Here is a 25,223-nt window from a genome sequence, read left to right on the forward strand (position 1 = left end):
AGCTTGGGGTCCTCTGTCCGCCCCCTCTCAGCCCCTACCCTGCTCACGCTCTCTCTCTCAAAAATAAATAAAAACATTAAAAAAAAAGAATTCCTACAACACAACAATACAAAGAACCAAACACGGGCAAAAGACTGGAATAGACATTTCTCCAAAGAAGATACACAAACGGCCAGTGAACACATGAAAAGATGCTCGGCGTCACTATTCATTAGGGAAATGCAAATCAAAACTGCAGTGAGATACCTCCTCACACCCATTAGGATTTATTTCTTGGAATTTCTTGAGACTACTAAATTTCAAATTCTTGCATTACTTTCTTTTTGTTATTATTTTTAATTGTGATAAGATACATATACATAACGTATACATATACATAACAGAAATTCCGAGAAATAAATCCAGATTTTTAAAATTGTTCCTCCGCCCCAATGCCCTGAAAACAGTTTTCCTTTTGCAGGGTCCCCTTGGGGCTGTCACCTTCCAGTTAGCCCCACGATGAGCTCCTACCATGGGAAGCTGGCCTGTGGGGCCTCTGCTCATACGTGGCAGACAAGGAGGCCTTGAGGGTGGATTCTGACAGTCACCGCCAGGCACTGGGTGCTTATGACTGGGACCAGTCCCCTGGCCACATCCACTTGTCGCTTTGCATTGTGTGAGGCCATCACAAGGCCCCCAGGAGCTGCCTTTGTGGCTGTCATCAAGAATCCCCAGAGACCAGTCTCTTTTTCTCACCCTCTCTCATTCTGATCCCCCAGGCCTCTTAGCTCTTCTCCATCCCCAACTCCCTGGTGCCTCAGTTTCCCCAGACTGTTACACCCTCCCCTAGAATCTAGCAGGCCCAAGTTTTCCTTTGCATCTTCTCTAGCATGGGCTGTGAGTCCAAGCATTTCCAATCCCATCCTTAGTGCTCTTGGGTAGAAGGGACAGCAGTGAGGGGGACAAAGGAACTGAGAGGATCATTCAGTACCAACAGTGAGACTCATCCCATGCCTTGGGAACTCACTTCTTGCCTCAAGTCATCAGCTGGTCTACACAGGAGAGGCAGACCCCCAAGCACCGAGCGAGCACAATGTGAACCGTGTTATATTTCAAGGGCACTTGTCCCCTCTCTGCTTCCACTGCTTTGACACTGAGTGGTGCCCTCTGCATCACTCCTTCCTGACCCTTCCTGGATTTCTCCCTGCGACTTCAGGGGGCGTGGGGTGGGGGGGAGGGCGGGGAGACAGATATTTCCATCTCACCACGAAGGAGAAATACATGTTGCTGAAAACATTGAAGAGGTAAACAAACCCAAGCTGGTCCAGGAAGCAAAAGAAGGTTTCTGGTGATGTCTACACCGAGGCAGGAAGGGTGAACAGGAGGAAGCTAGGAAAAGGGAGCAGAGAGAGCCTTCCAGACAAAAGGAACAGCCTGTTCAGACCCTGCAGGCAGGAGAGGGTGTGTGCTGTTTGAGAAGCTAAAACAAGGACAATGTGCTTGGTGAGTAACAGAGAGTAACAGGGAAGGAGGTAGAGATGAAGCCAGGGAAGTGGACACAGGCCAGGAGGCCTTGGAGGCCCCTGGGAGGATTCTAGACTTGGAAGCTTTTCCTGGGTTTGGAAAACCTCTTCCAGGGAGAATAGCTCTGCCAGGCAGATTGCGTGGGCTGAAGTGTAGGCGGAAACCAGGACGCAGGGATGGAATTTTCGGGCTTTTCTGTACACTGGGAACAGTTTTAGGGCTGTCTGGAACAGAACTCAACAGCATGCCAAGCTCACCACACTTCTAAGGCTGCCCAGTGCCTGCTGGGCATAAGGGCAGTGGCTACTGGCCTGGCTCGGCCGCTCAATGACCTTGAGCAAGGCATTTCCCCCACTCTGAGCCTCGCTTTCCCCATCCGCACAATGGGCACCAATACCAGCTGCCTCGCAGGCTTGTTTTAGGCTTCCATGAGATCACAGGTGTGGCAGGCTTCACCAAGGGCCCGGTACAGTGAGTCACCGATAAGGGTGAATTGCTATCGTCACTGCTATGAGTGTTGTGAGCGATGTTCGCGGCCTGTCCCAATTCCTGAAAAGCTGTTCTGTCTGTCGGTTGCTGGACTGTCTCAGACCGAATACTGCCAAGCCCTGGGACTGATATGCTCTCCTTTATGCATAAATGTGCAAATTGCACTGAGGAGAGCCCCTCCTTCCACGGAGGGTCCAGCGGGGTTGCTTGGGGGACACATTCCAGAAAGAATAACTGTGTAACATGAAACCCTGAATCTGGAAACACAACCTCTATGGGAAATCAGAGGATAAGGTCTGCTCTGTGGACCGCCCAACCTCATTCCACACAAAAGGGATATTGAGACCCAAAGGCCTCGTCATTCGGCCTCCTGCCTACAGTCTCACCCCTCATCACAGCCAGAGAGACCTTCCTAAAAGAAATCAAACTTGACCATGGTACCATGCTGTTTTAACCCTCCTGTGTCTCCCCACTGCCCTCGGTTCAAGTTTATACTCCTCATCATGACCAACAATGCCATGTGGTCAGACTCCTGCCCGCACCCGCAACCACGTCCTTATTCCCACCCAGTCACACAGGCTTCCAATGGACCAAGTTCTTTCCTACCTCAGGATCTTTGCACCCCAATGACCCTCTTGCCCTCTCTACCAGGCCACTGCCAATTCTTCCAGATTCAAAGGCCCACAGATCTTGTTGAACCTCCAAATCATAATGGAAAGTAGTAATATCATTCCCCACTTTCCATTTGAAGAAACTGAGGCCCTGAGAACCACCCTGTGGCTCCTGAAACTAAGCCCCAAACCATGCTAGCCAGACTCCAGAATCTTTGCTCACCCAAGAGGAAGCACCAGGTTATACCTCCATCATAACAGCAAAGTAAAGGTGGCTCAGATAAGAGGCCTGAGCCAAGGAGCAGAGTGAGACCAATGGGGGAGAACAAAGACACTGAAGTCACAATTAATGCATTCAAAACCCAACATGGCCACTTGTACACCTGTGGTTTCAGGCAAGACATTTGACCTCTCTGAAGCTCAGTTTTCTCATCTGTGAAGTGGGGCGCGTTGTGAGTATTCAGGAACAACACAAAGGAAGTGCCCGGCATGTAGTAGATTCCCAGCAGATGGCATGACACCGCCCTCCCTTGATGCATCTGGGGAGGCCGCACCAGTCCAGACCAGCTCATCCCAGACTAGACTTGCATCACCCGAGGTTAGGCTGCTGGGGCCTGGGAACCATCCCTGCCCTGTTTTCTGTTTTGGGTTTTGTGTTTCCCAGCGTTTCCTTTGGAAAAAGTCCAGCTTCCTCCCTGCTGGAAGGAGGCAGGAGGGGATTGTTCACGCCTGGGCCTGGATGCCCAGGGGAGCTGTGTGGGGAGGTGACAAGAGCCCGGGGTTTGGAGTCCGGCCAGTCCAGGTTTGAATCCAGAATCTGACACTTCAATGCTGTGTGACCCCGGGTAAGTGACTTCACCTCTCTGCAGTGCTGATTTCCTCACCTGTTAAGAGGTCTCAGGATTTCTACCTCAGAGAGTATTGGATGCAGATGGGGGGACTGGGACGGGAGAAGATTCTGGATGCACTTCCCCAGCATACATAAAACGATTCCTTTTGAGGAGGAATTGAAGATGGGAAAGGAGCTATATAGGCTTACATCGGGGGTTACAACACGAATGCCCCCTGGTAAACAGAAGAGGGCAAGTGTCCTGTGGCAGGGGGAGGGGGAAAGACACAATTCAGCCCCACATTGTCGTCACCCTGCTGGAATGGAATAATCACCCAAGATGATCAGACCTCTGGTTTTTCAGGAGAAAAAAACCTGTATTTTCATCTAAAATCTCAGGATTAGAGTATGGTAAGGGATACATTGCTGTACGATTCCATTTATGCAAAATTCAAAAAGTGGCAAAACTCACATACGGTGATGGAAACCCAGATAGTGGTTTCCTTGGGAAGAAGGGTGTGGCATTCCTGGGAGGGAGCAGAAGGAGAGACTCTGGAGAGCTGGAAATAATCTCTTGATCTGGGTGCTGGGGACACAAGTGTGTCCGCTTTCTATTCTCATGCTTTGTGCGCTTCTTTATATGTATATTGCACTTCAATAAAAACGCTAAAACAATTTTAGAACAAATAAATCAAGGCTGTGGTTTTGGGCGGAGAGACAGGGGGGGCCAAACTGGATGCACCTGCAGGCTGCGTCCCAGGCACCAGCTGAACAAGGGCACCTGAAAACCCTGAACTGGTTCCTCACCCTGACGGAGAACCCCTGCTTTCCCAGCCACCCAGGAGAACACCCATCCTGCCCCAGCCCAGCTGCCCTGTCTGGAGAGAGCAGGAAGCCACATCCCTGTTCATCCTGCCTTTCAGCCAGATTCTGCTGAGCTCAAATTCTAGAGAAATAGGCATACTCTGCCACTTAAATGATCAGGCAATGCCCCCCGCCAAACACCCTGATTTATTATTCATTTTATTTCACCAAGAATACCCAGAGGACAGTAATCAAAAGGCAGGCAGAGTTCTGTTTCCAAAAAAACCTTTCTAGAATCTGGACTTCACCGAGCCTTCCCCCCCAGCCCTGAGCGGCTCCTAGTCCCGAGCAGCAGCGAACCCAACGGCTAGAAACCCAATAAGCAGCAGCCCCAGGGCCCACGAGCCCCTGCGTGAGAGGGCCGGTGGCTGGCCGTGGGACTGCCCCCCGCTCCGCCCCCTCTGCCTGGTCCGGATATCTTGGCTTTATTTTTATTTTCACTCTCATTCTTTTCTTTTCTGAGGGCCAACAGAAGACGCACACGCCTCCTATATAAAGCGGCACTAGCCAAAACAAATGCACATCAAATGCATTTATTTGCACAGACACTCATAAAAACTTTACTAGACACCAAATAATTACAGGAAGGGGCAAACCTCCAACTCCGCCAATCCCCAGCGTTTTGAAGTGGATTTGAGATAAAGATCAAATAGGATGGGCGCTGGCCTCGGCATCACACCCAGCCCCCTTCCCCAGCCGCGGACCCTCAGGGTGGAGACCAATGAACTTTCTTGCTTTTGTGAATTTGTGTCCAATTCATATAAAATGTTTCTCTGCAAGTTATTCTTAGTGTCCTAATGGGGCTTTTATGGCTCCAAATTCAGTCCTTGGCTTTTCCTTTGTTCTGGCTCAGGTCCTTGGTAGGGGAAGCCCCTGGTTCTAGATGGACTGCTGAAATAACTCAGCCCATCCATTTGGCAAGAAATGCAAAGATTCTTGAGGAAAGTGCCTTTTAAAAAATAAATATAAATGGCACCTCGAGAGTCCTACAGGTCAGTTTTGATGCACTAGGCTGAACCCCCTCATTCTGTTGCCTTCCAAAGGCACTTCAGGCCCAGGCCCCACAGCCAGGGCAATTGGAGAAGGCTGTCTGTCCTGGGCATCTGGGCACCGCCTGGGGAATCTCCTGTGCCCCGCCCACAGCTGCCTAGATGGGAGTTTCACCTGCCCTAAAGGAAGATAAATGGCTGAGCTCAGCATGTCTGTTTCCCCCTCAGGTCCTGGTTGGGAGAGGAGACAGCTGTGATTTCCCCAAGTCCCACGGACTCCCTTTTATCCAATTATTCACCAAATACTTCTAGAGGCCTACGATGTGCCAGGCACCGTGGTAAGAACTTAACATTTCATCCTCTCAACTCTCCTGTGGGACAGAGGCTATTACTATGCCCCCTTTACAGATGAGGAAGCTGAGGTGCAAACAAAAGGCAGGACTTTCCGGAGTCCCACAGCCAGATCCTGAACCAGACCTTCGTAACTCCGAGACCTGCTTCTGACCGCTCCGAAGCACTGCCCGCAGGTAGAAGACCTTAGCTGTGGACCACCTGGCCAGGGCACTGTCCTTCTCCAAGCCCTGAGGACAGACAGAAGCCTCTAGATCTGAGCCTGATCTCCTAACCCTCCAGGAGGAATTCCAGGACTAATGAACCAGACTTTGCACTGAAAAGTCGTGGGTCTGTGGCCAGAGGCCCCACCAGCTGGTTGAGGAGGGGCTGGGCTGCAGGAGGACAGAAAGACTTTGCTGGGGCTCGGACAGTCCTCTACGTTGCATGCAGGCATGTACCAGCACACAGTCTCAGAGCCACACACCCTGTGTCTCACCAGCAAACTCTGCCTAAAATCCTGTCCCCTGCCACCTCCCTCTCACTAGCCTAGAAAACCCCAGATGGGAGAGTGAGAACCCATTCTCAGCCCTGAGTCTGGGGGACCCCAGTTTGACCCTGCCCCCAGTCATTGCTCTTTTTGGCCTTCCACCTGGCTCAGGGGCTCTGTGAGCCCTCCGCGGGCACAGGAAGATCATAGACACTTTCCTCTGGGCTGTGGGAAGGTGACCGGGTTGCCCATTACATGCATTCTTCTCTCTGCTAGCCGAGAAGTGCCTGAGCCTTTGCCACACGTGTCCTAGGGTCAAACATGCTGCGGTGCTCGGTGCTCGGAAGAGAGCTCAGAAGAGAGTGTGGTTAGCACTGGCTCCAAAGGCCAGGCCACTCCACCTCTGATGTTGCTGTCCTGCTCCACTTCCAGAGCTCCCCGATCTCCAGATCCCAGCTGCCGCCAGGGAATAGCGGCCCCCAACCCAGGCTGAGTCTTGGGGTGGCTCTGGTCCAGTGTGCTTCCCGGATATCTGAGGATCGCTGGGGCCAGTGGTGCTGGGGCAGCGTGGGACAGGTCTGAGCACTCTGGCCTCCCGGACAGCCCTGACTCTCCTGGCACGCCGGAATCCTGCATCCCGTGCAGCTCCCCCCTCCGCGCGCCTTCCTGCTCCGGGGCACTCCGCCGGCTTTGCCCTGTACTGAGTCCCAGCCCTTGCTTCTAGCTGGGTTTGTAAACTGGGAAGGGACCTCTCCCTCCACTCAGTTCTGGTCAGAAGCACAGTCCAAGGAGGACAGACAGAATTCCACCGTGGGGAGGGAGGGGGTGGCCAGAGGGCCGCGTTGGGGACGGCCAGTAGCACAAGCAGGCGCAGAAAGTGCAAGTCCCCTAAAGAGAGGAGCAAGGGGGTGTAAGGAAGGGCTCCGTGGAGATGAAGCATCCGCAGGGTTGGGGGAGTTGGGACTCCCACCTAGAGCTTCCTTCTTGGTTCTTGCTTCCTTCCAAGGGATTCCAAACAGCCGGCTGGGTCTTTCCTTAGGTGGAGAAAATCCGAAGCTGTTTCTACGGCTGAAGTCCAAGCCACAGAGAATCCCGGATCAGCCGGAGCGCCTGGGTGCGGGCGGCCTCGGGCGTTGTGAGTACTGAACCGCCTAGGGGGGTGTCAGTGGGTGCCAGAAGGAGTGGGCTCCATTGCTCTGAGCGAGGTGCTGCTCACTGCCTAAGGGCAGTACCGGCCTCAGGGCCTAGGCCACTCCCTTCCAGCTAGCCACTTCCACAGGGCAAGCGGTGGGAAGGGCAGGCCCCGAGATTGTGCTTGAGAGAGACCTGGGTGCTCTGCGCATCTGTGTGCCAGGCACCTGGGACTGCAGACTCAGCTGGGGGAAAGAAGGACGCTGGGAGCAGGGACAAAGGGCAAAGAAAAGGACTTACATGGTGATCCAGACTGTGGGGGTGTGGCGAGGGGATGAATAGTCACTGGGCAGGGAGGACATGGAGAGGGACCCCAGTTTGTGGACCGAGCAGCCCCACTGCCACAGCGGGAAGAGCAGCCCATGCCTGGGTCTGGCCTGCACCCTGGCAGCCGAGAGTGGCTCTAAGCACAATCCCTGGCCTTTCCGACGTCGGCCCCGGTGGTGTGGGCTGTGACTCAGGCGGGCGTGCCAGCGTGATGTGCCAAGATTCTGTGCGCCCCGGGACAGACCAGCCGGGGTGCCAGAGCTGGGCGACTGGCGCATCCTCCTACACTGAGACGTGGCTTTTGGGTGGCCCCGGGAACGCCACCCCCCGCAGTCGGGGGCTCTGACTCTTCCTGAACCAGCCTCAGGGTCAGAGAAGCCTCTGAGGTGGGGCCACAAGGGCCCCCATTTGGCCTAAGGGGAGAACTGTGCAGAGGAAGAGGCCGTCACAGGGAAGGTGGGGAGACAGGGAGAGGAGGATGGAACACTGCTCCCAGAGTGTGGTTCCGGGGTGAGTGTGCCAGGCCTGAGACCGGAAAGTATTCCCAAGTGTGCTCTGAAGGAGAAGGCAAGGGTCTGGGCCCGGAACCAGGACCCTTTTCGCCTACAGGCATCGGGTGCAGGGACGTAACGCTGCCAGCAGAGGGCAGAATGCGCCCGGTCGGTCTGCTTGTCCTGCACCAGGCTCTGCGCGCCCGAGTTTTGCCTGCCAGGCTTCTCCCGCAGCTGCCGCGCCCCCGCCCCCGATGCCCGAGGAAGGCGGCCCAGGCCCAGGCCCAAACTCGGGAGCGCAGGGCCTTACGGGCTGCTCAAGAACAAGGGACCAAGGGAGCGCGGAAGATGCTACACATCCACTCATCCACCGTGCTGGATAGAGACACACAAAGACGCGGAGAAATACACGGAGACACGAAACCGCGCTCGCAAACACAGACGGACACAACCACCGCCCCCCCCCCGCAAAAAAAACCCCCAAAACTCTGAGATACAAGCAAACACACAGAATCATCCAGAAACTCGTAGATACACTCAGACACACAAAGGTGACCGGAAGACACAAAAGAAAAGTATCCCACAGACACAATACAGAGGTTGAGAGACACACAAAGACGTCGGCACCCACATACAACGACCCGGGGACACACACAAAGACCTACAAAAACACAGAAGATACAGAAGCATGTTAGGAACTGCAGATGCGCGCGCGCACACACACACAGACACACACACGTGGGAATCACACCCAGATGCACAGATTCACACACTCCAAACCCACAAAGTCTCGGGCACACATAAATATTGCATTGCACAGAGACACGGTGCACAGGCATGCAACAGACTCCGAGGCGGGAGCATCGACACGCACAGACACACACAGATACCCACCGACACACACGCAGGTACTGGGGTGGGGCGGGAGCTATCTAATCCTCCACAAAGCCGGGCCCTTCCGCGGGGCCCCGCGGCATAGGGGGCCACTTCTGACCAAGCCTCTGGCAGGCTCCAAATCCGATCCGCCCTCTCGCCTCCAGCGGGGTCAGGGGACCCGCCTCCCATGCCCTCCGCCCCCGCCCCGCTCCGCACCGCTGCTCCGTTCCGGGAGGGGCCGGGGGCCGCCCCGCAGCGGCTCGAGGGGTCAGCCCGCGCCTGCCCCCCTTGCTCCTGGGCGCGCCGCGCCTCTGGTGGAGACCCAGGAGCCGAAGACACGGCCAGCCCAGGCGCGATGCACTGCAGCCAAACGCAGCGGCCCGCGCACCGAGCGCGGTGCCAGGCGGGGTGGGTGCCAGGCCCAGCGTGCGCGGGAGTCGGCTGCTCGGTCTTACCGGCCTTTTACTCCTCAGCGCCAAAGCCCACTTTGCCCAATATGACCAGGGCGCTGTCCCTGTCAGGTGCGGCCTACAGACCCCTAGCCCGGCCCCTCCGTCACCAAAAGTAGCCTATCCCAGCGGCCAATCCCGTTTCCATCGAGCAACCGAACACACATCGTCCTGGGCCTTCAGTTACCGACCTCCGGGCCACCACCCTCTACCCGTGCAACTAGAAATCCCGCGAGGCCAGGTTCTCATTCAATGCCCCCGCCTCTGCCCGGGACCCCTCTCTCAGACCTAATCGTCCTCTAAACTCTCCCTGCCTGAACCCGGGCCTGACCCTCCTCGCCTGCCCAGTGTTCCCCATCCTTGATTCCGGGACACTTTCAGGACCTTCGCTTACCCCTCCACCCAATCCCTGCCACGCCTGAATCTTTTCCGGACCCCTCACCCCCAACCCCCAATCCGGGACCCAGTCCCCCTCTCCCTGGGCCAGGACCCCCCATTTGGTCAGTCCTGGGCCAGCAGCCCTTCCCTCCTGTCGGTCTCCGTCCCTCAATCCTGCAGCCAGCCCCTCCGCGGACCAAAACGGCCCTGGGAAGGCGCCGCCGCCCAGGGGACGCCAACTCAGCCCGGAGCGACCTACCTCGGCCGACAGACGGGGTCCCCAGGCGGCCACTCCCGGCCGGCGCCTTCCCCTGGTGGAGCCGCTGCGCTCCCCGCCGTCCGCGCAGTCTGGCCTCGCATGGGGCCACTCCGCTTAGCGCTGAAGCTTTACAAAATATTAATAATAAAGAAAGCGAGAAAGAAAAAAAGAAAGCCTTCATTCCCCAACTCCCAAATCAATTTTTCAAAGGGGTGGGGCAGAAGGATTCGTTTCGAAGGTGACCCAAACTTCTGCAAAAGGCCAGCGGGCGCTCGGCCTGGCTGGGGCGCCGGGGGCCCGCGCTCCAGGCCAGGCGCGGAGCGGGGCGCAAGCTGGGGGCGCGGGGAGCCCTCCCGCGGGGGGTGGGGGGGCGGCGACGGCACTATTTGACGTGGAGCCGCCGGCTCATCCCGGCGCAGGGATACGAGGCGCACCAATGAGTTCAAATGTCAGGAAGTTTGAGGAGGGGTGAGGCGGCTCCCGGCCGTAGTATCCCTCCGCCGCCTGCCCCAGCTCTAAACCCAGCGGCTCCTCGGGCGCACCATGGCACTGGAGTAGTGCGGGGAGCGCGCCTGGAGCCCCGCGGCCCGCTGCGCCCCGCCCGGGACCCCGCTGCGCCGCCCGCGCCCCCCCAGCCCGCGGGGCCGCCCCTGCACCCCCGCCCCCTCCCCCGCCCGCCGCCTCCGCCGCCGCCGCCGCCGCCGCCGCCGTCTCCTCCCCGCGGCTCCGTCTGCCGCCGCCGCCGCAGCCCGGCTCCGGGGCTGACAAGCAGGTGACAGAGGAGCCGGCGCGCGTGGCTGCGAGTGCCCGGGAGAACGCGGCGCGGACTGCAGCCGCCCGGGCCCGCCCGCACGACGCCGGGGCCCGGGGCCAGCGCGTCGGCGCTCCACGCTCGCCGGGGGCGGCCGGTGGCCCCAGCCGCAGCCCCAACCCCGCGGGGGCCGCGCCTCCCCGGCTCCGGGGCCGCGGCGGCGGCGAGCGGGCAGGCGGGCGGGCCGGCGAGCACCCTGGCCGGCGGGGCCCGCGGCGCGCCCCGCGTCCCATGGATATAGCAACAGGTCCCGAGTCGCTGGAGAGGTGCTTCCCCCGCGGGCAGACGGACTGCGCCAAGATGCTGGACGGCATCAAGATGGAGGAGCACGCCCTGCGCCCCGGGCCCGCCACTCTGGGGGTGCTGCTGGGTGAGTGCGGGGTCAGAACGCCCGAGTGGTCATGGGCAGGGGACAGGGGCATCCTCCCGAGGTGGACACAGGCGTCTAGACCAACGGAATAAGGAAATGTTTTGCAGGACATGGGGGTGCGGGGGACACAGACTAGACTCCTGCAGTGATCGCTAGAGGGGCAACAGGCACCCCTAAACAGGCATGCTGGAGGGACAGAGATTTGCAGGAGCACCACCTAGGAGGAGGGAGGCCAGGACAGCTCCAGCTGCCACCCACCATCCTCACTGGGCCTTGGTGCTGGAGCTGCCACTCCCGAGGGGGCAGGAGGCGGTCGGCAAGGGTGATGGAATACCCAAGTAGTCACCTTAGCAAGCTTGGGAGTGGTGCCAGGCTGCTTGATGGAAGGCGCCTCTAAAAGAAAAATGTCCCTTGGGCCACCTGGGTTTTGGGGAGATTGGGGGCAGAAGACCATGAATGCCACCGTGGGGCGTGTCAGCCAGCAAGCGCCCCAACCTCACTTCGCCTGCCTCGGTCCCAGCCGGCTACCCCGCGCCTTGCCGGGTTCTCGTATGTAGTAACACCAAGCGCTGGATCTCCGGAGGAAGGGAGAGTTGCAGCGCCGAGCCAAGGCTCGAGACCCGCGGCCTCTCCGCGAGGGAGTCCGCGGGCTGGGATGAACCAGCGGAGGCTGCCCGGTCCCCGGTGCGGCGGCCGGGGGAGCGCAGGCGGCGGGCGGCGCTCCCGGGTTGCCTTCGCGCTTGGGGCCCTGGCTGTGGGCACCGCGCGGCCGGGACGCCAGGCTGGTCGGCGCTGACGGCCCGGCTCTTGCCCTGTGCGCTGCAGGCTCCGACTGCCCGCATCCCGCCGTCTGCGAGGGCTGCCAGCGGCCCATCTCCGACCGCTTCCTGATGCGAGTCAACGAATCGTCCTGGCACGAGGAGTGTTTGCAGTGCGCGGCGTGTCAGCAAGCCCTCACCACCAGCTGCTACTTCCGGGATCGGAAACTGTACTGCAAACAAGACTACCAACAGTAAGCGCCTCTCGTCCTCCTCCTTCCCCGCTGCTGCCCGGCACTCGAGCCCGGCCGCCCCCACTGCCAGGCCAGGCCCGGCCCGTGTCAGCCCAACTGCTGGCTCTGCGCGCCGCTGGGCCCGTCAGCTCCGAGGGCTGCGCAGGCTGCGCGTCTCCCGGCAGGGACGAACGGTCCCAGCCTGGCCGCCACTGGTGGGGTGGCCGGGAGCTTGCGGCGGTCCCTAGTTGCCATCTTTTGTCCGGAAACCTGTACTGGTTGGGGTACAGGACAAGGCCCTTGGCCAACTAGGGGATACCATCCCTCCGTCCAGGGACAGGGCCTGACCCCACCAAGGCCTAAATTGGGGACCAAGAATTGATTTCCAAATGAAAACAGTGCTTTAGGGAGCCAGGCCTTGGCGGTATGCTTCCCAAAAGTAGGGTTTTATGGGGGGTTCGGATTCCTGGAGCAAGCAAGTGGAGTTGGGAAGGGGGGGTGCTGAACTCCCCGAGCAGCTGGGGATGCCTCCTTCCTACCTTGCTGCCTGTTGTACTTTTAGTCCCTGATAGAAAAGGGTGTCCATTCTCTTCAAACCGTTCCATGCGGGAATTTTTCACTTAAAATTCCTGCTGGCTGAAGAAGCTGTCTGGGAAGAGGACCTCAAGAGGTGGCAAACCACAATCTGGGGCTCCTGGAAGGTCGGGGATGGGGGGGGCAGATGGTGAAGGACTGCCCAAGTCAGCCTTCCCCAGCAGGCCTTCTTTCTTGCAGAGTGTTTGTGTTGGAGAAGGGGGGTGGTCTGCTCTGCCCTGGCATAGCCTAAGCCTCGGGGTTGAGTCCAGAGACTATGGGTTGAGCCCTACCTACTGACTTTTGTTTTTAGCTGAGACTATGGATTTGGCTTGCAAGGTGCTGGGACAGTTAAGAGTAAAAGCAGGCTTTTTCTTTTGACCCTCTGGTTTTTGTGCCTGGCAGTGTGATTAGGAGGGAGGCAGAGAGGAGCAACAGACGAAAAGGGGGTGTGGGGATCCCCAGGGAGGCATTGTGGAGACCAGTGTGGGTGCCTTCGAGAACTTTCTAGTGAGGTCTGGAAGACCCTTTTAGATGGGCGTGCAGGATGGGTAGGCTCTCAGATGGTTCGGGGCTCAGAAGGGGCTGTGTGTGCCCAAGCTTCCAGGAAAAGGTTAGGCTAACCAATGCCTGTGATGATTGCAGCCTCCCTAGCTGCCCAAGGACTGTTCCTAATTCCAGGCCCCGATGGGAAGTGGAGAGGCTGGGGTGCCCCTTCTCCATCTCTCTAGCTGCTTGGCTGAGACCTAGAAATAGCGGGCTGCAAGCCAGAGCCCTGAAGAAGGTATTAGGTTCTTACTCTGAAAGGTTCTGGCTGAGTCCCACAGCAGTGCCTAACCTGGCTGTGCTCCCCTGGTCTGGAGGTCCAAGAGGACCTGCTCTTTGCACCTTGCTCTTCTTGTCCACTGGGGGCTCTGCCGACAGGAATTGGGGTACATTTCAGAGAGGCAACTTTTTTTGCTGATCCCAGAGTCCAGCCGAGACCTCTCTCTCTCTCTCTCTCTCTCTCTCTGTCTGGAGCACCCCAAATCAGGCACATTGCCGTTGGTCGGGTTTGTGCTGTGCCTGGACTGATAGGATTCCAGTTCCGGGAGAAAGTGTGGCCGCCAGTCAGCTCTACCACAGGCAGGCATAGACCAGCACAAATAAAATGGGGAAAGTAGTTTGAGGTGGACATGGTTGGGGGCTTTGGTCTGGGCGAGGGGCAGGGCTCACCAGCCTCCAGCCTACCCATGTCCTGCTGGCCTGCACCTCTTCCTACCTGACCCTTAGCTCAGCTCTGGCAGTGCTTCTTCCAGCTCCGCCACCGGCCTGGATGACTCAACATGTGGGGGCAGGAGGCCGAGGAAACTGGAAATGGCCCTCCAAGGCATTTGTGCAAATTTGGGGGATTTTTTTTTTTAAAACATACTGGAAGGACCCTTTCCAGCCGCTTATACATATCTGCCAGGTCTCTTCCGCTCCCCCTCAATCCTTTATGGAGCTTGTGTTTAAAACAAGGGGATGATGCCCCCTGGTTTTTCGGAGCACAGAACTCTAAAGTCACAAGATTTGAGCAGGATGTTCCCTTAGAGCAGAGCGGTCCACCTCCTAATTTTACAAAACAATTAAACAGTTGCAATGGCTTTGTTGAAAGTATATTTGTTTAAAAAAGAAACAAGGCGCCGGAGAGCTGGATGCTTCAATGCAGTCGGGATGTGTTTGCGGGGGAATTTTGGTGCCGGGCGAATCTCAGGTCCGGAGTTCCGAGCCTGGGTCCAGCTAGGCGGCAGCCTCCAGGCGGGCATTATTCACGCCCCTCACGGTGCCCTCCTCCTCCCTCGCCCCCTCTTTCTTCCAATAAGGCCAATTAGGTATCTGCACTAGGCCGGCCAGTTGGGGGCTGAGGAGGGGTTGTTATCAAGACAATCCCGTGGACAAATACCCCGGGCGGGTCTCGCTCAGCGTTTCTCAGGGAGAGCCAGTGCAGCGAGGCAGGCAGGGGCTCACTGAGGAAGCGATGTTCTTTGCACAATAAAAGTGTGTTTCACGATTTATTTTTTTCCTTTGAGGATCGCAGATGCGTATTTATTGCATCTGTGAGTAAATGCTTTTAAGACGAGAATCCAGGCAAGGGGGCGCAGAAACGTGCCTTCTCGATTTTGTGCAGCCTGTGTGTCAGCGGTATAGGGAAATTAACACACCATCCCCCGCCCCCCAGTAACTTTTGAAAAATATGTCCTCGCCCGGTGAGGAGCTGCAGGGTTCGGTCCTTAGAAAGAGGTTGCTATTTTTATTAAGCGTCTCTTCTTCCTTTCGATTTGTTTTCAAGATCCGGGACACCCAGAAGCGCAACGTTATTTTACGCACCACGGGGGTGATTAATTGACGTTCGGGCACATTTAATACTATTTGCTAAAATGCACCCGCACGTCCTGGACGGATGCAACAGAGCGCGCGGGCCACGGCATTTGGGCAATTTCACGCGTAACTCGAAAAGTTTACTTTTTCTCCGTACGTGTTTTCTGGAGGGCTCTTTCTTTAAAAAGGGGGGGGGGGGGCGTCGGATCGTTTTGCGCCCGAGGCTCTGGCCCCTCGGCAGCCGGAGCTCCTTCTCCGACAGAAAACCAGGTTAGAAGCCGGGAGGAAACGGGGCCTCCAAACGCAAAATCACGGACACCTCTCTCTCCTTCCTCCTCCTGAGAACACATGAAAAAAAAAATTTTTTTTAATGACAACATAATGCCCCCCCCCCGCGCCCCATTTTTTTTTCTTGGTGGCTTTGGCCAAGTAGAATTATGTAAGTCCCCTTTCTTGCCGTCTGTCGCTCGTCTGGAAAGCGTTTCTATCCTGAGGAGGTGGCGAATTCCTGGAGGAGGCTCCGGAAGGGGGGAGGGTCGGTGGGAGAGTCCAAAAATCTGTCACAAAATGGAGTCTAATCGCTTGTAAGACAGCTCCCAGGCCGGGCGACCCGAGATTCGTTGGTGTGCGAGCGGGAGCCTGCGCGCGCCGGAGGACGCGGTGCTCCTGCTCGGGCCACGCTCCCACCTCGGCGTCCTGGGCTGGCTGCGCCCTTCCGCCGGCTGGGCCTGCCCGGGCGGCCTCGCCTCTCGGCGCGCAGAGTTACAGGGCTCCGCTGAGCCTGCGAGGGTCCCCTTGGGCTCCCCTGCCCAGGTAGGATGCGCCCACCCGCGGAAGGGGGAGCGGCGAGACTTGGAGTTTCAGAAAAAACTGAGTCCTGGGGTGGGTTGTTTTGTTCTGTTTTGTTTTTTGGTAAATCCACCCCAGCTGGCTGCAGCTCCCGTGGCCCAACCTGGCTCTTCGCAGCGCATTCCTCTCCTTGGAAGTGTTTACACCGGGAAAGGCCTTCCAGGGAGGCTCACCTCTCCTCAGAGCCCCAGCACTGGCACAGTAGGGGTGTGGCACAGCCCAGGGAGAGCAAAGTCAGGCTCCAGCCTTTTCTGCCTGCTCTTCCTCCCAGCTTGGAAGGACTCCTATAGGCCTTACTGCGGGGTGCCAGTTACCAGCAGCACCTCCTCTACCAGTAGGCATCCCAGTTGGCATGGCCCCCATGCATCTAACCCGGAGCGGCAGACATCCCGGCCCACACCCTGAGGTGGAGGGCCTGTCCTGGAAATGGGTCTGCTCGGAAGGCAAAGCCAGCGCTTTGCCGTATAAAAAGGCCTCCGTAGTGTCCTTCCTGGGGCTTCAAGGGCCGAAGGGCTCACCGTGTCAGCCCGAGTGTGGGGACCCTCTGGCCCTTGGGAAGGCACCCCCCACTTAACCCCCCCCCCCCGCCAGCACCCTGATTGCAGGTAGAAGAGTAAGCAAAGGGCTTCCTGAAGCTGCGGTCATCTGCTGCTGAACGGAGGCATTATTCATAGCTGACTCCTGGCTCACCCTGTATTCCCCAGGCTCTGGGCTAACGCAGCCTAATTTATTTGCAGGATTTTTCTTGAGTAGGAGAAGAAGGCTGTGAGGATTTCCTCTGGGGTATGTGACTGTCGACCCTCAGCTCCCTCCCGTCCTGCCCCTTGGAGCCAGGCTTAGGGCCACACAGTCCTGGCATCTACCTGAGCCGCTTCTGTAAAATGGGGACATATCCACCTGGGAGAAAGGATTCTAATAAGGATTCGAGATAACATGCCCCAAAGGACCTGGCATCTTGCCTGGCATGTTGTTAATACTCTGGAAATTATTGTTGTCGCTATTATCACCATCAGTGTGGCAAGAATGTCTTGTCGCCGAAGACATACCAAACTGCCTCTGTGTTCCATGCCAGAGAAAGGTGCAGCTGGCATGGTAGGCTTGCCGTGAACCTCTCTGTGCAGGGAAGATGAGGAGCGCCCCTGGGAAAATCGCTGCCTTTGCCTGAGTGGGGCACTGTGAGGGCCAACACTCCTTCAGTGATGAAAAGAACTCTAGGTTCTGAGACAGAACTGGATTCACCTCCCAGCCCCACCATTCAGCAGCCGTGTGATCTTAGCCAAGTGACGACCTGTCTCTGAGCCCCAGGTTCTCCATCAGCAAATTAGGAGTGATGATACAACATCCCGGGGTGGTTGGAAGGATAGCACGAGGTATCTGGTGAGGCTGCAGTAAGTGTTCCAGACTCCATGGGATCCAGTATCGTCCTCACGACCTCCAGAGAGGCAGAAAAACTGATTGTAGAGGTCAGGACAAATGCCACCTGTGCATGATCGGGAAGGGCAGGTATCAGGATGAGCCTGGTGTTCTGGCCTGTTTCTCTTTGGGGCAGGGGTGCGTGAGAGGGAGTGGAAGTTGGTCCAGAGCGAAGATCTTTCCACTGGGGAGCAACTGGAATCTCTGGAGTCTGAGTACAGCTTGGAAAATCCTACACAGAAGTATAATTTCATATTTGGAAAACCCTTCGTGCTTACTGTTTTTTTGTGATTCAAATGGCGCGGGGGGGGTGCTGACATCTCTGAGGATGAGGGGGAGATTCAAAGGCAGGGTGGGGGGGGACGTGAGGGGAAGAGATCTAGGGATCTGTACCTTTCTCAGAAGATGAGGTTTAAAAGGTAGAGAAACACCAGCTCAGGTGGTCAGAAGGATCCTCCAGCCCACAGAGGTCTGTTCTGTCCATGATGGGCTGGCAGTTCTTGCCCAGGGAATTTCCTCTGTCCTGTGGCCATGAGGGTTTTAAAACAGAATGGGGGGGGGGGAGTCCCAGTCCTGCTTTGGCGTTAGTTAGGCTGAGGACTGGAGGATACACTCAGCGACATGAGTTGTAACTTCCAATTCGTTGGACACCGCAATCAGGCCTCAGCTTCAAGGGAGGGAGGAAGAGAGGGATGGTCCACTCATCCAAGGAGCCCGTGTGAGCTGTCAGTCAGTTGGGGGTGCAGGAGGACCCAAAACTCTTGGCTTTCTGGCTGACCCAGCCCTCTCCATCTCCCAGATTCTGTGCTGATGGCAGCAGAGAGCAAAACCAAAATTATATATATTTATTGCTACTGCAGTCAGAAGTGGGGAGGCGGTGGTAGTGAGGGGAGGGTAAGGCTGAAAACCATATTTGAAAAAGTTGATTCACGAAGGCAGAGGAAGCAAAGTGGCAGACGTTTGCCATTTCATCGACCGGCTGGTGTTCTCCATTCATGTCATAAATGTCTCCTGTCATTTGAAGCCAAAAGCAACATGATTTGGTTCCCCGGTGGCCTATAGGGTTTTTCTCTTTTTTTTGCAGTAAATGTTTATTTGTTAATAATATACTTTAAACAGCCTAGCCTTGACCTCAAGTCTCCCGAAGCATCCATCTTCTCTCAGAAAAATCTTTCAAGGTTTGTGTAATTTTGGGGGGAAGGTGTAACTGACGGGGCAGTGAAGGGCCTGTGTTTGCTTTAACTACTGCTGCCTTGTGGAGTAGTGGGGTATAAGGGGCCACTGTGCTCCGAATGGCAACTTTCTTGGGTTTCAGGCCTGGCTGACAGCACTTCCTCACTGCCCTTTACCTTTGCTTCGCCTGATCAGAACAAATAAATTTCTGCGAGGGCCCTTCCTTTGTTATTCCCGGGGCAATATTGTATCCATTTCTGTTCAACTTCTTGACTGGCAGCCACTGGACCTGCCCTGTCAACCCTGGGGCCCTGAAGGGGGGTTGTGGGGAGTACAGGGGTCCGGGGGATATGTGAGTACATGGGGGGGGGGTGGGGGGGCGGCTTTGTCTCCATCGGGAGCCTGGCTCAGACTGGCCCCCGGACCGAGTGTGCTGGCTGATGGCAGAGCACCTGGCTGGCCCTGCACTTGGTGAACTGGGGGAAGTGTTGCTGAAGGAAAAACCTAGTTCCTGGAGTTTGGTTCCAGAAGAAACAAAGATGTTTGCTTCCTGGCGGCCCGTGCTTAAGAGGTTTCCCTGGGAACTGTGAGGTGGCTGCCAGCCGGGGAGGGTTCTGAGGGCTGCTGGGAGCAACAGAGGTGCCCACCGGGGCTGGCAGGCGTGAGGAGACCCCCGAGCTGCCAGCTAGATGCAGAAAGCTGAGATAGCATGCTGGACCGCCGGATGCCCAGGATTCCCCTTACCCCAACCCCCGGGCACCTCTGTTGGGTGCTGGCGAAGCAGTGACGGGAGAGAAGCAGGAGCCGTGGGTCAGGACAAGCTGGGTGTGACTGCTCTTCCCCCTTCTCCCACCTCCTGGTTTCCTCTGGGACTCCGTGACTGTTGTCATTTGATTCCTGAATCGCCATAGTTACGGGGCTGTCGGGGTCTGGGCGCCCGCCCAGGCCTGGAGCTGCCCGAGCCTGTGGAGATGGAGAGGACCAAGGTGCTCTGGGAGCCACCTCCTGAGAATGGAGAGCCTCCTGGGTGGGGCACGTTTTCTCACACTTTCTCAAAGGAAAGTACAAAATTGCAAGTCCAGGTTGGGGATCCAGGCGGGGATCCAGAATGTCTCTGGTTCTTGTGACACAAGCCAAAGACCTTTAGGTAAGGCCCTTCTTGAGCCTCAGTTTCCTCCTCTGTGAAACAGGGGTGATAATTACAATCTCACAGGATAAAGGGAATCAACCTCTGGGGATAAAGTGAAACAAACCCAAAGGTGCCAGCCTGCATTGGGCACTCAGTCAATGTATATTTCCTTCCTGCCTGCCTGCCTGCCTGCCTGGGAAGTGAGCTGGAGACGCCCTGCCTGGCAGGAATGCATTGTCTGCCTTTCAGAGCAGGCCCAGAGAGTGTAGCCTCCTAAACAGGCCTCCCAGAGTGGCCTAGCCCACCCTCCTCCTGCTCCTTACCCAGGTCTGTGGCCTGTGGTTTGAATTTTTCCCTTGAAAAGGTAATAGGACAGGTCTGGCTGTCAGAAACTGGTCCTTGGAGGCAGGCAGGCAGGCAGCAGCCTCTGGATGACTCCCCATTGCTACTGAGGCACATAGGTCCTGCCTTTAGCCAGCCTACTCTTGAACATGGCCAGTGTAGCTGTGAACTCCCAGGAGCAGAGCCTTCTTGACCTCAGAGGGGCAGGCTGAAGCAGTACATCTAGAAAGAAAAGGAACGGACATTTCTTGAGTGCCGCGATGTGTACTGACCTTTATTGCTCTAGGTCCCTGGATAGGTGAGAAAACCGAGGTGGAGAGAGTTGTAACTTCTCTCAGGTCCAGGGTTTCTCTGTAGCACAATTTTCCCAGGTGGGTCTAACTCCCAAAGCTGATGGCATCCCTAAGTCCTCAAGTTCTACTCTCCCTGAAGCCCCAGATTCTGCTCTGGGCAACTGTGATTCTCCTTAGAGCACCCAGCCTGAAAGGTGTGGGGGTGGGGGCGGTTACTGCCGCAGGGTTGGAAGGGCTTGGGGTTGGGGGTCACTGCCCTCTTCGCACTAGAATGTCCGTGTAGGGCCAGCCCTTGCCAGAGAAGGAAAAAGGTTAGAATAACTGCCTTTCCCCGGTGGTGAGCTTCCTTCCCCGCCAGAGGCGCGCACGGGCGGGGCGGCTTCCCGAGGTCTCCACCCGTGCCCTCCTCCAGGCCCACCTCTTGGAGGGTTCCTGCCCCTCGTTCTTCTCATTCCCCAAGTCGGGCAGCGCGGTGCACAAGCTCCTAGGCTCTGGGGCTCCTCAGCTGAGCCGCGGGCGCCAGCAGCGGTTGATGAATTTCGGTGTCACCAGGGGTTTAGCCCGGATTTGGGAACCGCGCGCTCTAATACGCGCACACGGTCCTGCCCTTTCTAAAGCGCAGCCCTTTCACCCAGCCGCTGATTTATGAAGGAATCCGATCCTGGGACGGGCTGGGCTGGAGCCGGGAACCCGGGCCCCTGCTGCAACCTTCGGACTCCTTCGTGTTTCGGGGGCCCTTGGTGGCTCCCGGTGCTTTCCTAGGCTGGACTTGGGGCGCTGTGCCGGGTGGGGTCTTCCACAACCCAGGAGGAGCGAGTCCTCTCGGAGCCACTTAAACCCGCTGGAAGGGAGAGAGGCCGGTGGAGAGAGTTTGCATTTTCTTTCGGATTTGAGCAAAGCCCTCGCCCCTCCCCAAGCCCTCCCGCCGACCCCCTCGGGCAGGCCCAAAAGCAGCGGGTTCGGGAGGTTTGTTTATCGAGAGCACAGAAAATTGAAAAAAGAATCTAAGACCTTTCTCCCGCCTGAGAAATGTGCAAAGTCCCTCAGCTCCTGGAGGCAACGAGGCGACCCCAAACGCAGAGTTCCCGATACAGACGCTCCGGCCGAGCCCAGCCCCCTCCCTCCTGCGCCCTGGCCTTCGTGCGCGGCGGGAGGGCAGAGGTTTTTCAGATTTGGTTTGTAGGGGGGAAATGTGGTTGTATCAATCCACAAATATTTACTCTTAACAGACTTGTATCTGTGGAGATTTCGAACAAAGACAGTTTAGGGGGATTACAAAAACCCTAAACCCCGTTTTTCTCTCGGACTTGGTGCTTTAAATGCCAATTACAGGCGAGCCATATCCAACAGCAACGGGAAGAGGGGGGAAGGGTCGGGAGGGGTTGGGGGGTGAGTCCAGCCATTAAATGTAACTTTTCATTATGAAAAGGATTTCGCTGGTTTTATCTTCTAATAAGATTATGTCACGAACACAAGTACCTAGGTTGGTGCTGAGTGACAGGGCTCTGTCTGTTTAATCAGAGGCTGCGCCGCTCTAACCGCGGGGCCCTTTGTCCGACGGAGTGAACGACGGAAACTTGCCGTCCTAATCCCCTTATTCATGTCAAGCAGAGAAAAGAAGCCGAGCACCTTACAACCGTGTGCCCTCCACCCCTTCCGAGGGCTGCGGGAGGAGGGGAGCTCTGGCCTGTCGCCCCTGGGGCGACTTTCGTTTCCGAGGGCGCTTGGGTCTCCCGAGCCGGCCAGGCATTGCAATAGGGGTGGGGGAAGGGGTTGCTTTTTGGGAGCCTCAATTGTCAGCTTCTGGAAAATGGGGGCAACGGCGCCACGACCAGAAGATGCCGATTGGGAGGGGAGAGACTTTTTGCCTCCACTGACGGAAAGCACGGGCCACTCTGTCCCCTCTTCCCAGGAAAGGTGGCGCTGGGGGGTGCACACCCACCATCCCCATGAAAGCGGGATTGACAAGAAGGGAGAGGCCGAATGGAGATGCCAGGCTGGGGTCCTGCGCGGGGCGGATTTCGTTGGATCCCTGGGACTGATGTCGAGACGCTCTTACTCCTGCGAGAGTATCCGGGGTTGACCATCCCCGGCTGCTCGCTCGGCCCCTTTCTTCTGAGGGCGAATTCCTTTGTTCGACCCCCGCGGAAACCCGCTTCTCCGCCGGGCCCGTGGCGCCTTTATTCTCGCCACCGCTGCTGCCGCCACCCCTGTCCCACAGTGTACAGACCTTTCCTGTGCCCCCCACCCCCACCCCCACCCCCACCCCCGGCCGCACAGACCCAGTCGGGTGTGCCGACCGGCCCCCTCGACGTCTCTGCCTTGCCCCGACCGGGCTGCCTGCTCCGACAACTAGAACTCCAGTCCGCACAGCGGGCGCCACGGGGCGCGGACTTTAGCCGCCAGCATCCACCTCCGGGCACAGTCGGAAGCTGCGGGCGTCGGAGAAACGGCCCGGGCGTGGTTCCGGGTCGCTGCACCGGCTGAAAAAACCAAAAGCAAAACCAACACCCAGCAAACGAAACCTGTGTGCTCCCGGGGCTCCGCTCTGCACCCCTCCAGAGGACCAGGCCGGCTACCTCCTGGCCAGTTTTCTAGCATCTCAGATCGAAGGCCCCAGAGTCAATGGAGCTGGAGAGGAGACTTTGGAGGAATTTGTCTCTAACATACCCAGCTCCTTGGCCTCCTTTTAAAGCTCTTAGTCTGTGCTCTGGGGCAGTCACGCAAGGACCCCAGTGTGCCCTGGGAGCTCTCTGGAGACGCCTGACTGCTCACAGTCTCCTCCCTCCCGAGCCCAGGCTCCGGTGCGGGAGGATCGGGCTGAAAGCAGGGTGTCACCTCGTAAAAGCGACAGGCAAGGGCTGTTTTATGGGGAGGGAGAAGGGGCAGGAAGTGATGCTTCCATCTCTGGCCGCGCAGGGATGGAGAGCCACGAAGGAGAGAGTAGTATCTGGGCGGGGGACCAAGGGGACAGGGCAGGGTCAGAGACAGTGGGGTCTGTGACCATTAAGCATGGGGACTGACAGACCCGGGAGCTGGGACCTCACCTCCTGAGGGTTCCCTCCCGAAGCCCTCTCTGCAATCCCGTGCTCAGCCATCAGCTCCGGCCCTTCCTCCCGAGCTGGGGCGGGGGAGACACTTTCTCCCTCGAAACACTTGATACCAACTTCGGTTTTTTGGCAAGAAAAATAAGCCTTGTTTGGAAAGGGGGGGTGGTCGAGTGAGCGAGGGAAGGAGCGAGCCGGCGGCAGAGCAAACTTTGCGGATTAGGTTTCAGCGCCTCCACCCCACCCCCAGCCCCTCGGCGGTGATTTGTGTGCGGGGGTCTGTGACCCTACGAGGCATCAAACGGCCCGCGGGAACCGGCCGAGTTCAGAGGGACAGTGGGCAGAGGGGCGGCCTAAGACAACGCAGATGGTTCATATCAGCCCGGCCTGGCCGAGCCCTGGGCCCGCCGGCCTGGGCTGCTAGGCAGGGAAGACGCCTGGGGTATTCCGGGGAGACCAGTGCCTGAGCTTTAACAGGGGGCCAGAAACTCGGCAGTCAATGCTCAGCCGATCCCAGCTGAAAGGAGGTGAGGGGCCGGTGACAGAGTTCCTCCACTAGGTGGTCCTGACCCCACCCAGCTTAGGAGGAGCCTGACCCTCCGTGTCTACCCTGAGTAGCCTCTGGTCCAGAAAGGAGACCCTCCAGCCTCTGCCCTGCAGGCAGCTGGGGCTCAGCCAGGTCATAGTACCCCTCTTCCAGGGACCCCTAGTGACCTTCTTCTCAGGGATGTGCCCTACCCCTAGCCTGCCTGCTGTAAGGGAAGTGGGAGACCCCTACCTCCCTCTTACATTCATTCATTCATTCATTCATTCATTCATTCATTCTACCACTGTGGTAGAATGCCCTTCCCTTCTCCGCCCACTTGAGCCCTTCTGCCTGGCCTGGCTAACTCTGAGGGACTCCTTTCTTCCTCCTAGCCCCAGGGGAAAGCTAAGAAGGAGGCTCACTCCTACTTAACCCAGGGCCCTGCTTGGTCAGGCTGGGAGGGGCTCTTGTGTCTGAGACTGCTGCCCCCTCTCCCGAGAGGTGGAGACTGGCTGGCTGTCGACACAAACAGGCCCAGGCTTCCCTGCCCTGTTTCAAGGGCCTGGCTTTCTCTGCCACCTCCAAGAGCCCTCCTCAGTGACCACAGAGTGGGCGCACCAGGAACATACCCACCACCCATACCTTGCACTGCCTTAGCATGTGCCGGATGAAGAGCTCTTCAGGATCCTTGTAGAAAGGGGGAAACTGAGGCCCAGCTGTGGCTAGTATTTGCCTCAAAGCTCACACAGTTGTGGCACAATGGGGGACGGGAACCCCAGTCTGCCCACTGCCAAGTTAGGGGGTCTGTGTGGCAACTCCACAATTCTTTCTAGAACCCTCTGCCAGACTCTGGCTTTGCCACCGGCTTACTCTTTTTTCCCTAGTCTGAGGTCACTGGGAGGGGAAGGCCCTTCAACCCTGGTTCCTGAGGGGGGTAACAGGCATGTCTCCATGATGGAATGAGTTGGGAAGCTTTCTGGATAGCAGAACTTGGGAATTTTATCTTCTAAATTGGGACATGCAGGGACAAGAGCCAGGTGAGCACAGTGCCACATCCCACCATCCATTCCTCTGTCCTTCTAGTGTCTGACTTCCAGACACCCTGGGCTCAGCCCTTCCTCTCTAAAGTGGGTCACGGGGAGGCCAGCAGCCTGGCCAGGGCCAGAGAGGGCCAGTGGGCTGCCAGGACCCCTCGGGGTTCTGTCTCCCAGGGTCCCTGCCTCAGGGGAGCAACTGGCTGGGTCATCTGTACACGGAAGACACATCTGTACTGCACATGTTGGAGGCTGAGCAGAGGACATGTGGTTTGGGATGTGTTATCTTAATCATATTTATTAGCCAATCCTGAAA

The 25,223-nt window shown here is 57.4% G+C and overlaps 1 protein-coding gene across 3 annotated transcripts in view; it reads left to right on the forward strand.

Moving 5' to 3' along the window:
* Nucleotides 1-11,058: 11,058 nt before the first annotated feature.
* LMX1B (LIM homeobox transcription factor 1 beta) overlaps nt 11,059-25,223 on the forward strand; it is an 80,022-nt gene continuing 65,857 nt past the window's right edge. For all 3 annotated transcript variants that reach the window (XM_030294229.1, XM_030294230.1, XM_030294231.1), the window contains exons 1-2: nt 11,059-11,197; nt 12,023-12,209. In XM_030294229.1, coding sequence (XP_030150089.1) covers nt 11,059-11,197; nt 12,023-12,209 — 326 coding nt within the window. The remainder of the gene's footprint in view (nt 11,198-12,022; nt 12,210-25,223) is intronic.

Source organism: Lynx canadensis, chromosome D4, assembly GCF_007474595.2.
Source record: "Lynx canadensis isolate LIC74 chromosome D4, mLynCan4.pri.v2, whole genome shotgun sequence".
NCBI lineage: Eukaryota > Metazoa > Chordata > Mammalia > Carnivora > Felidae > Lynx > Lynx canadensis.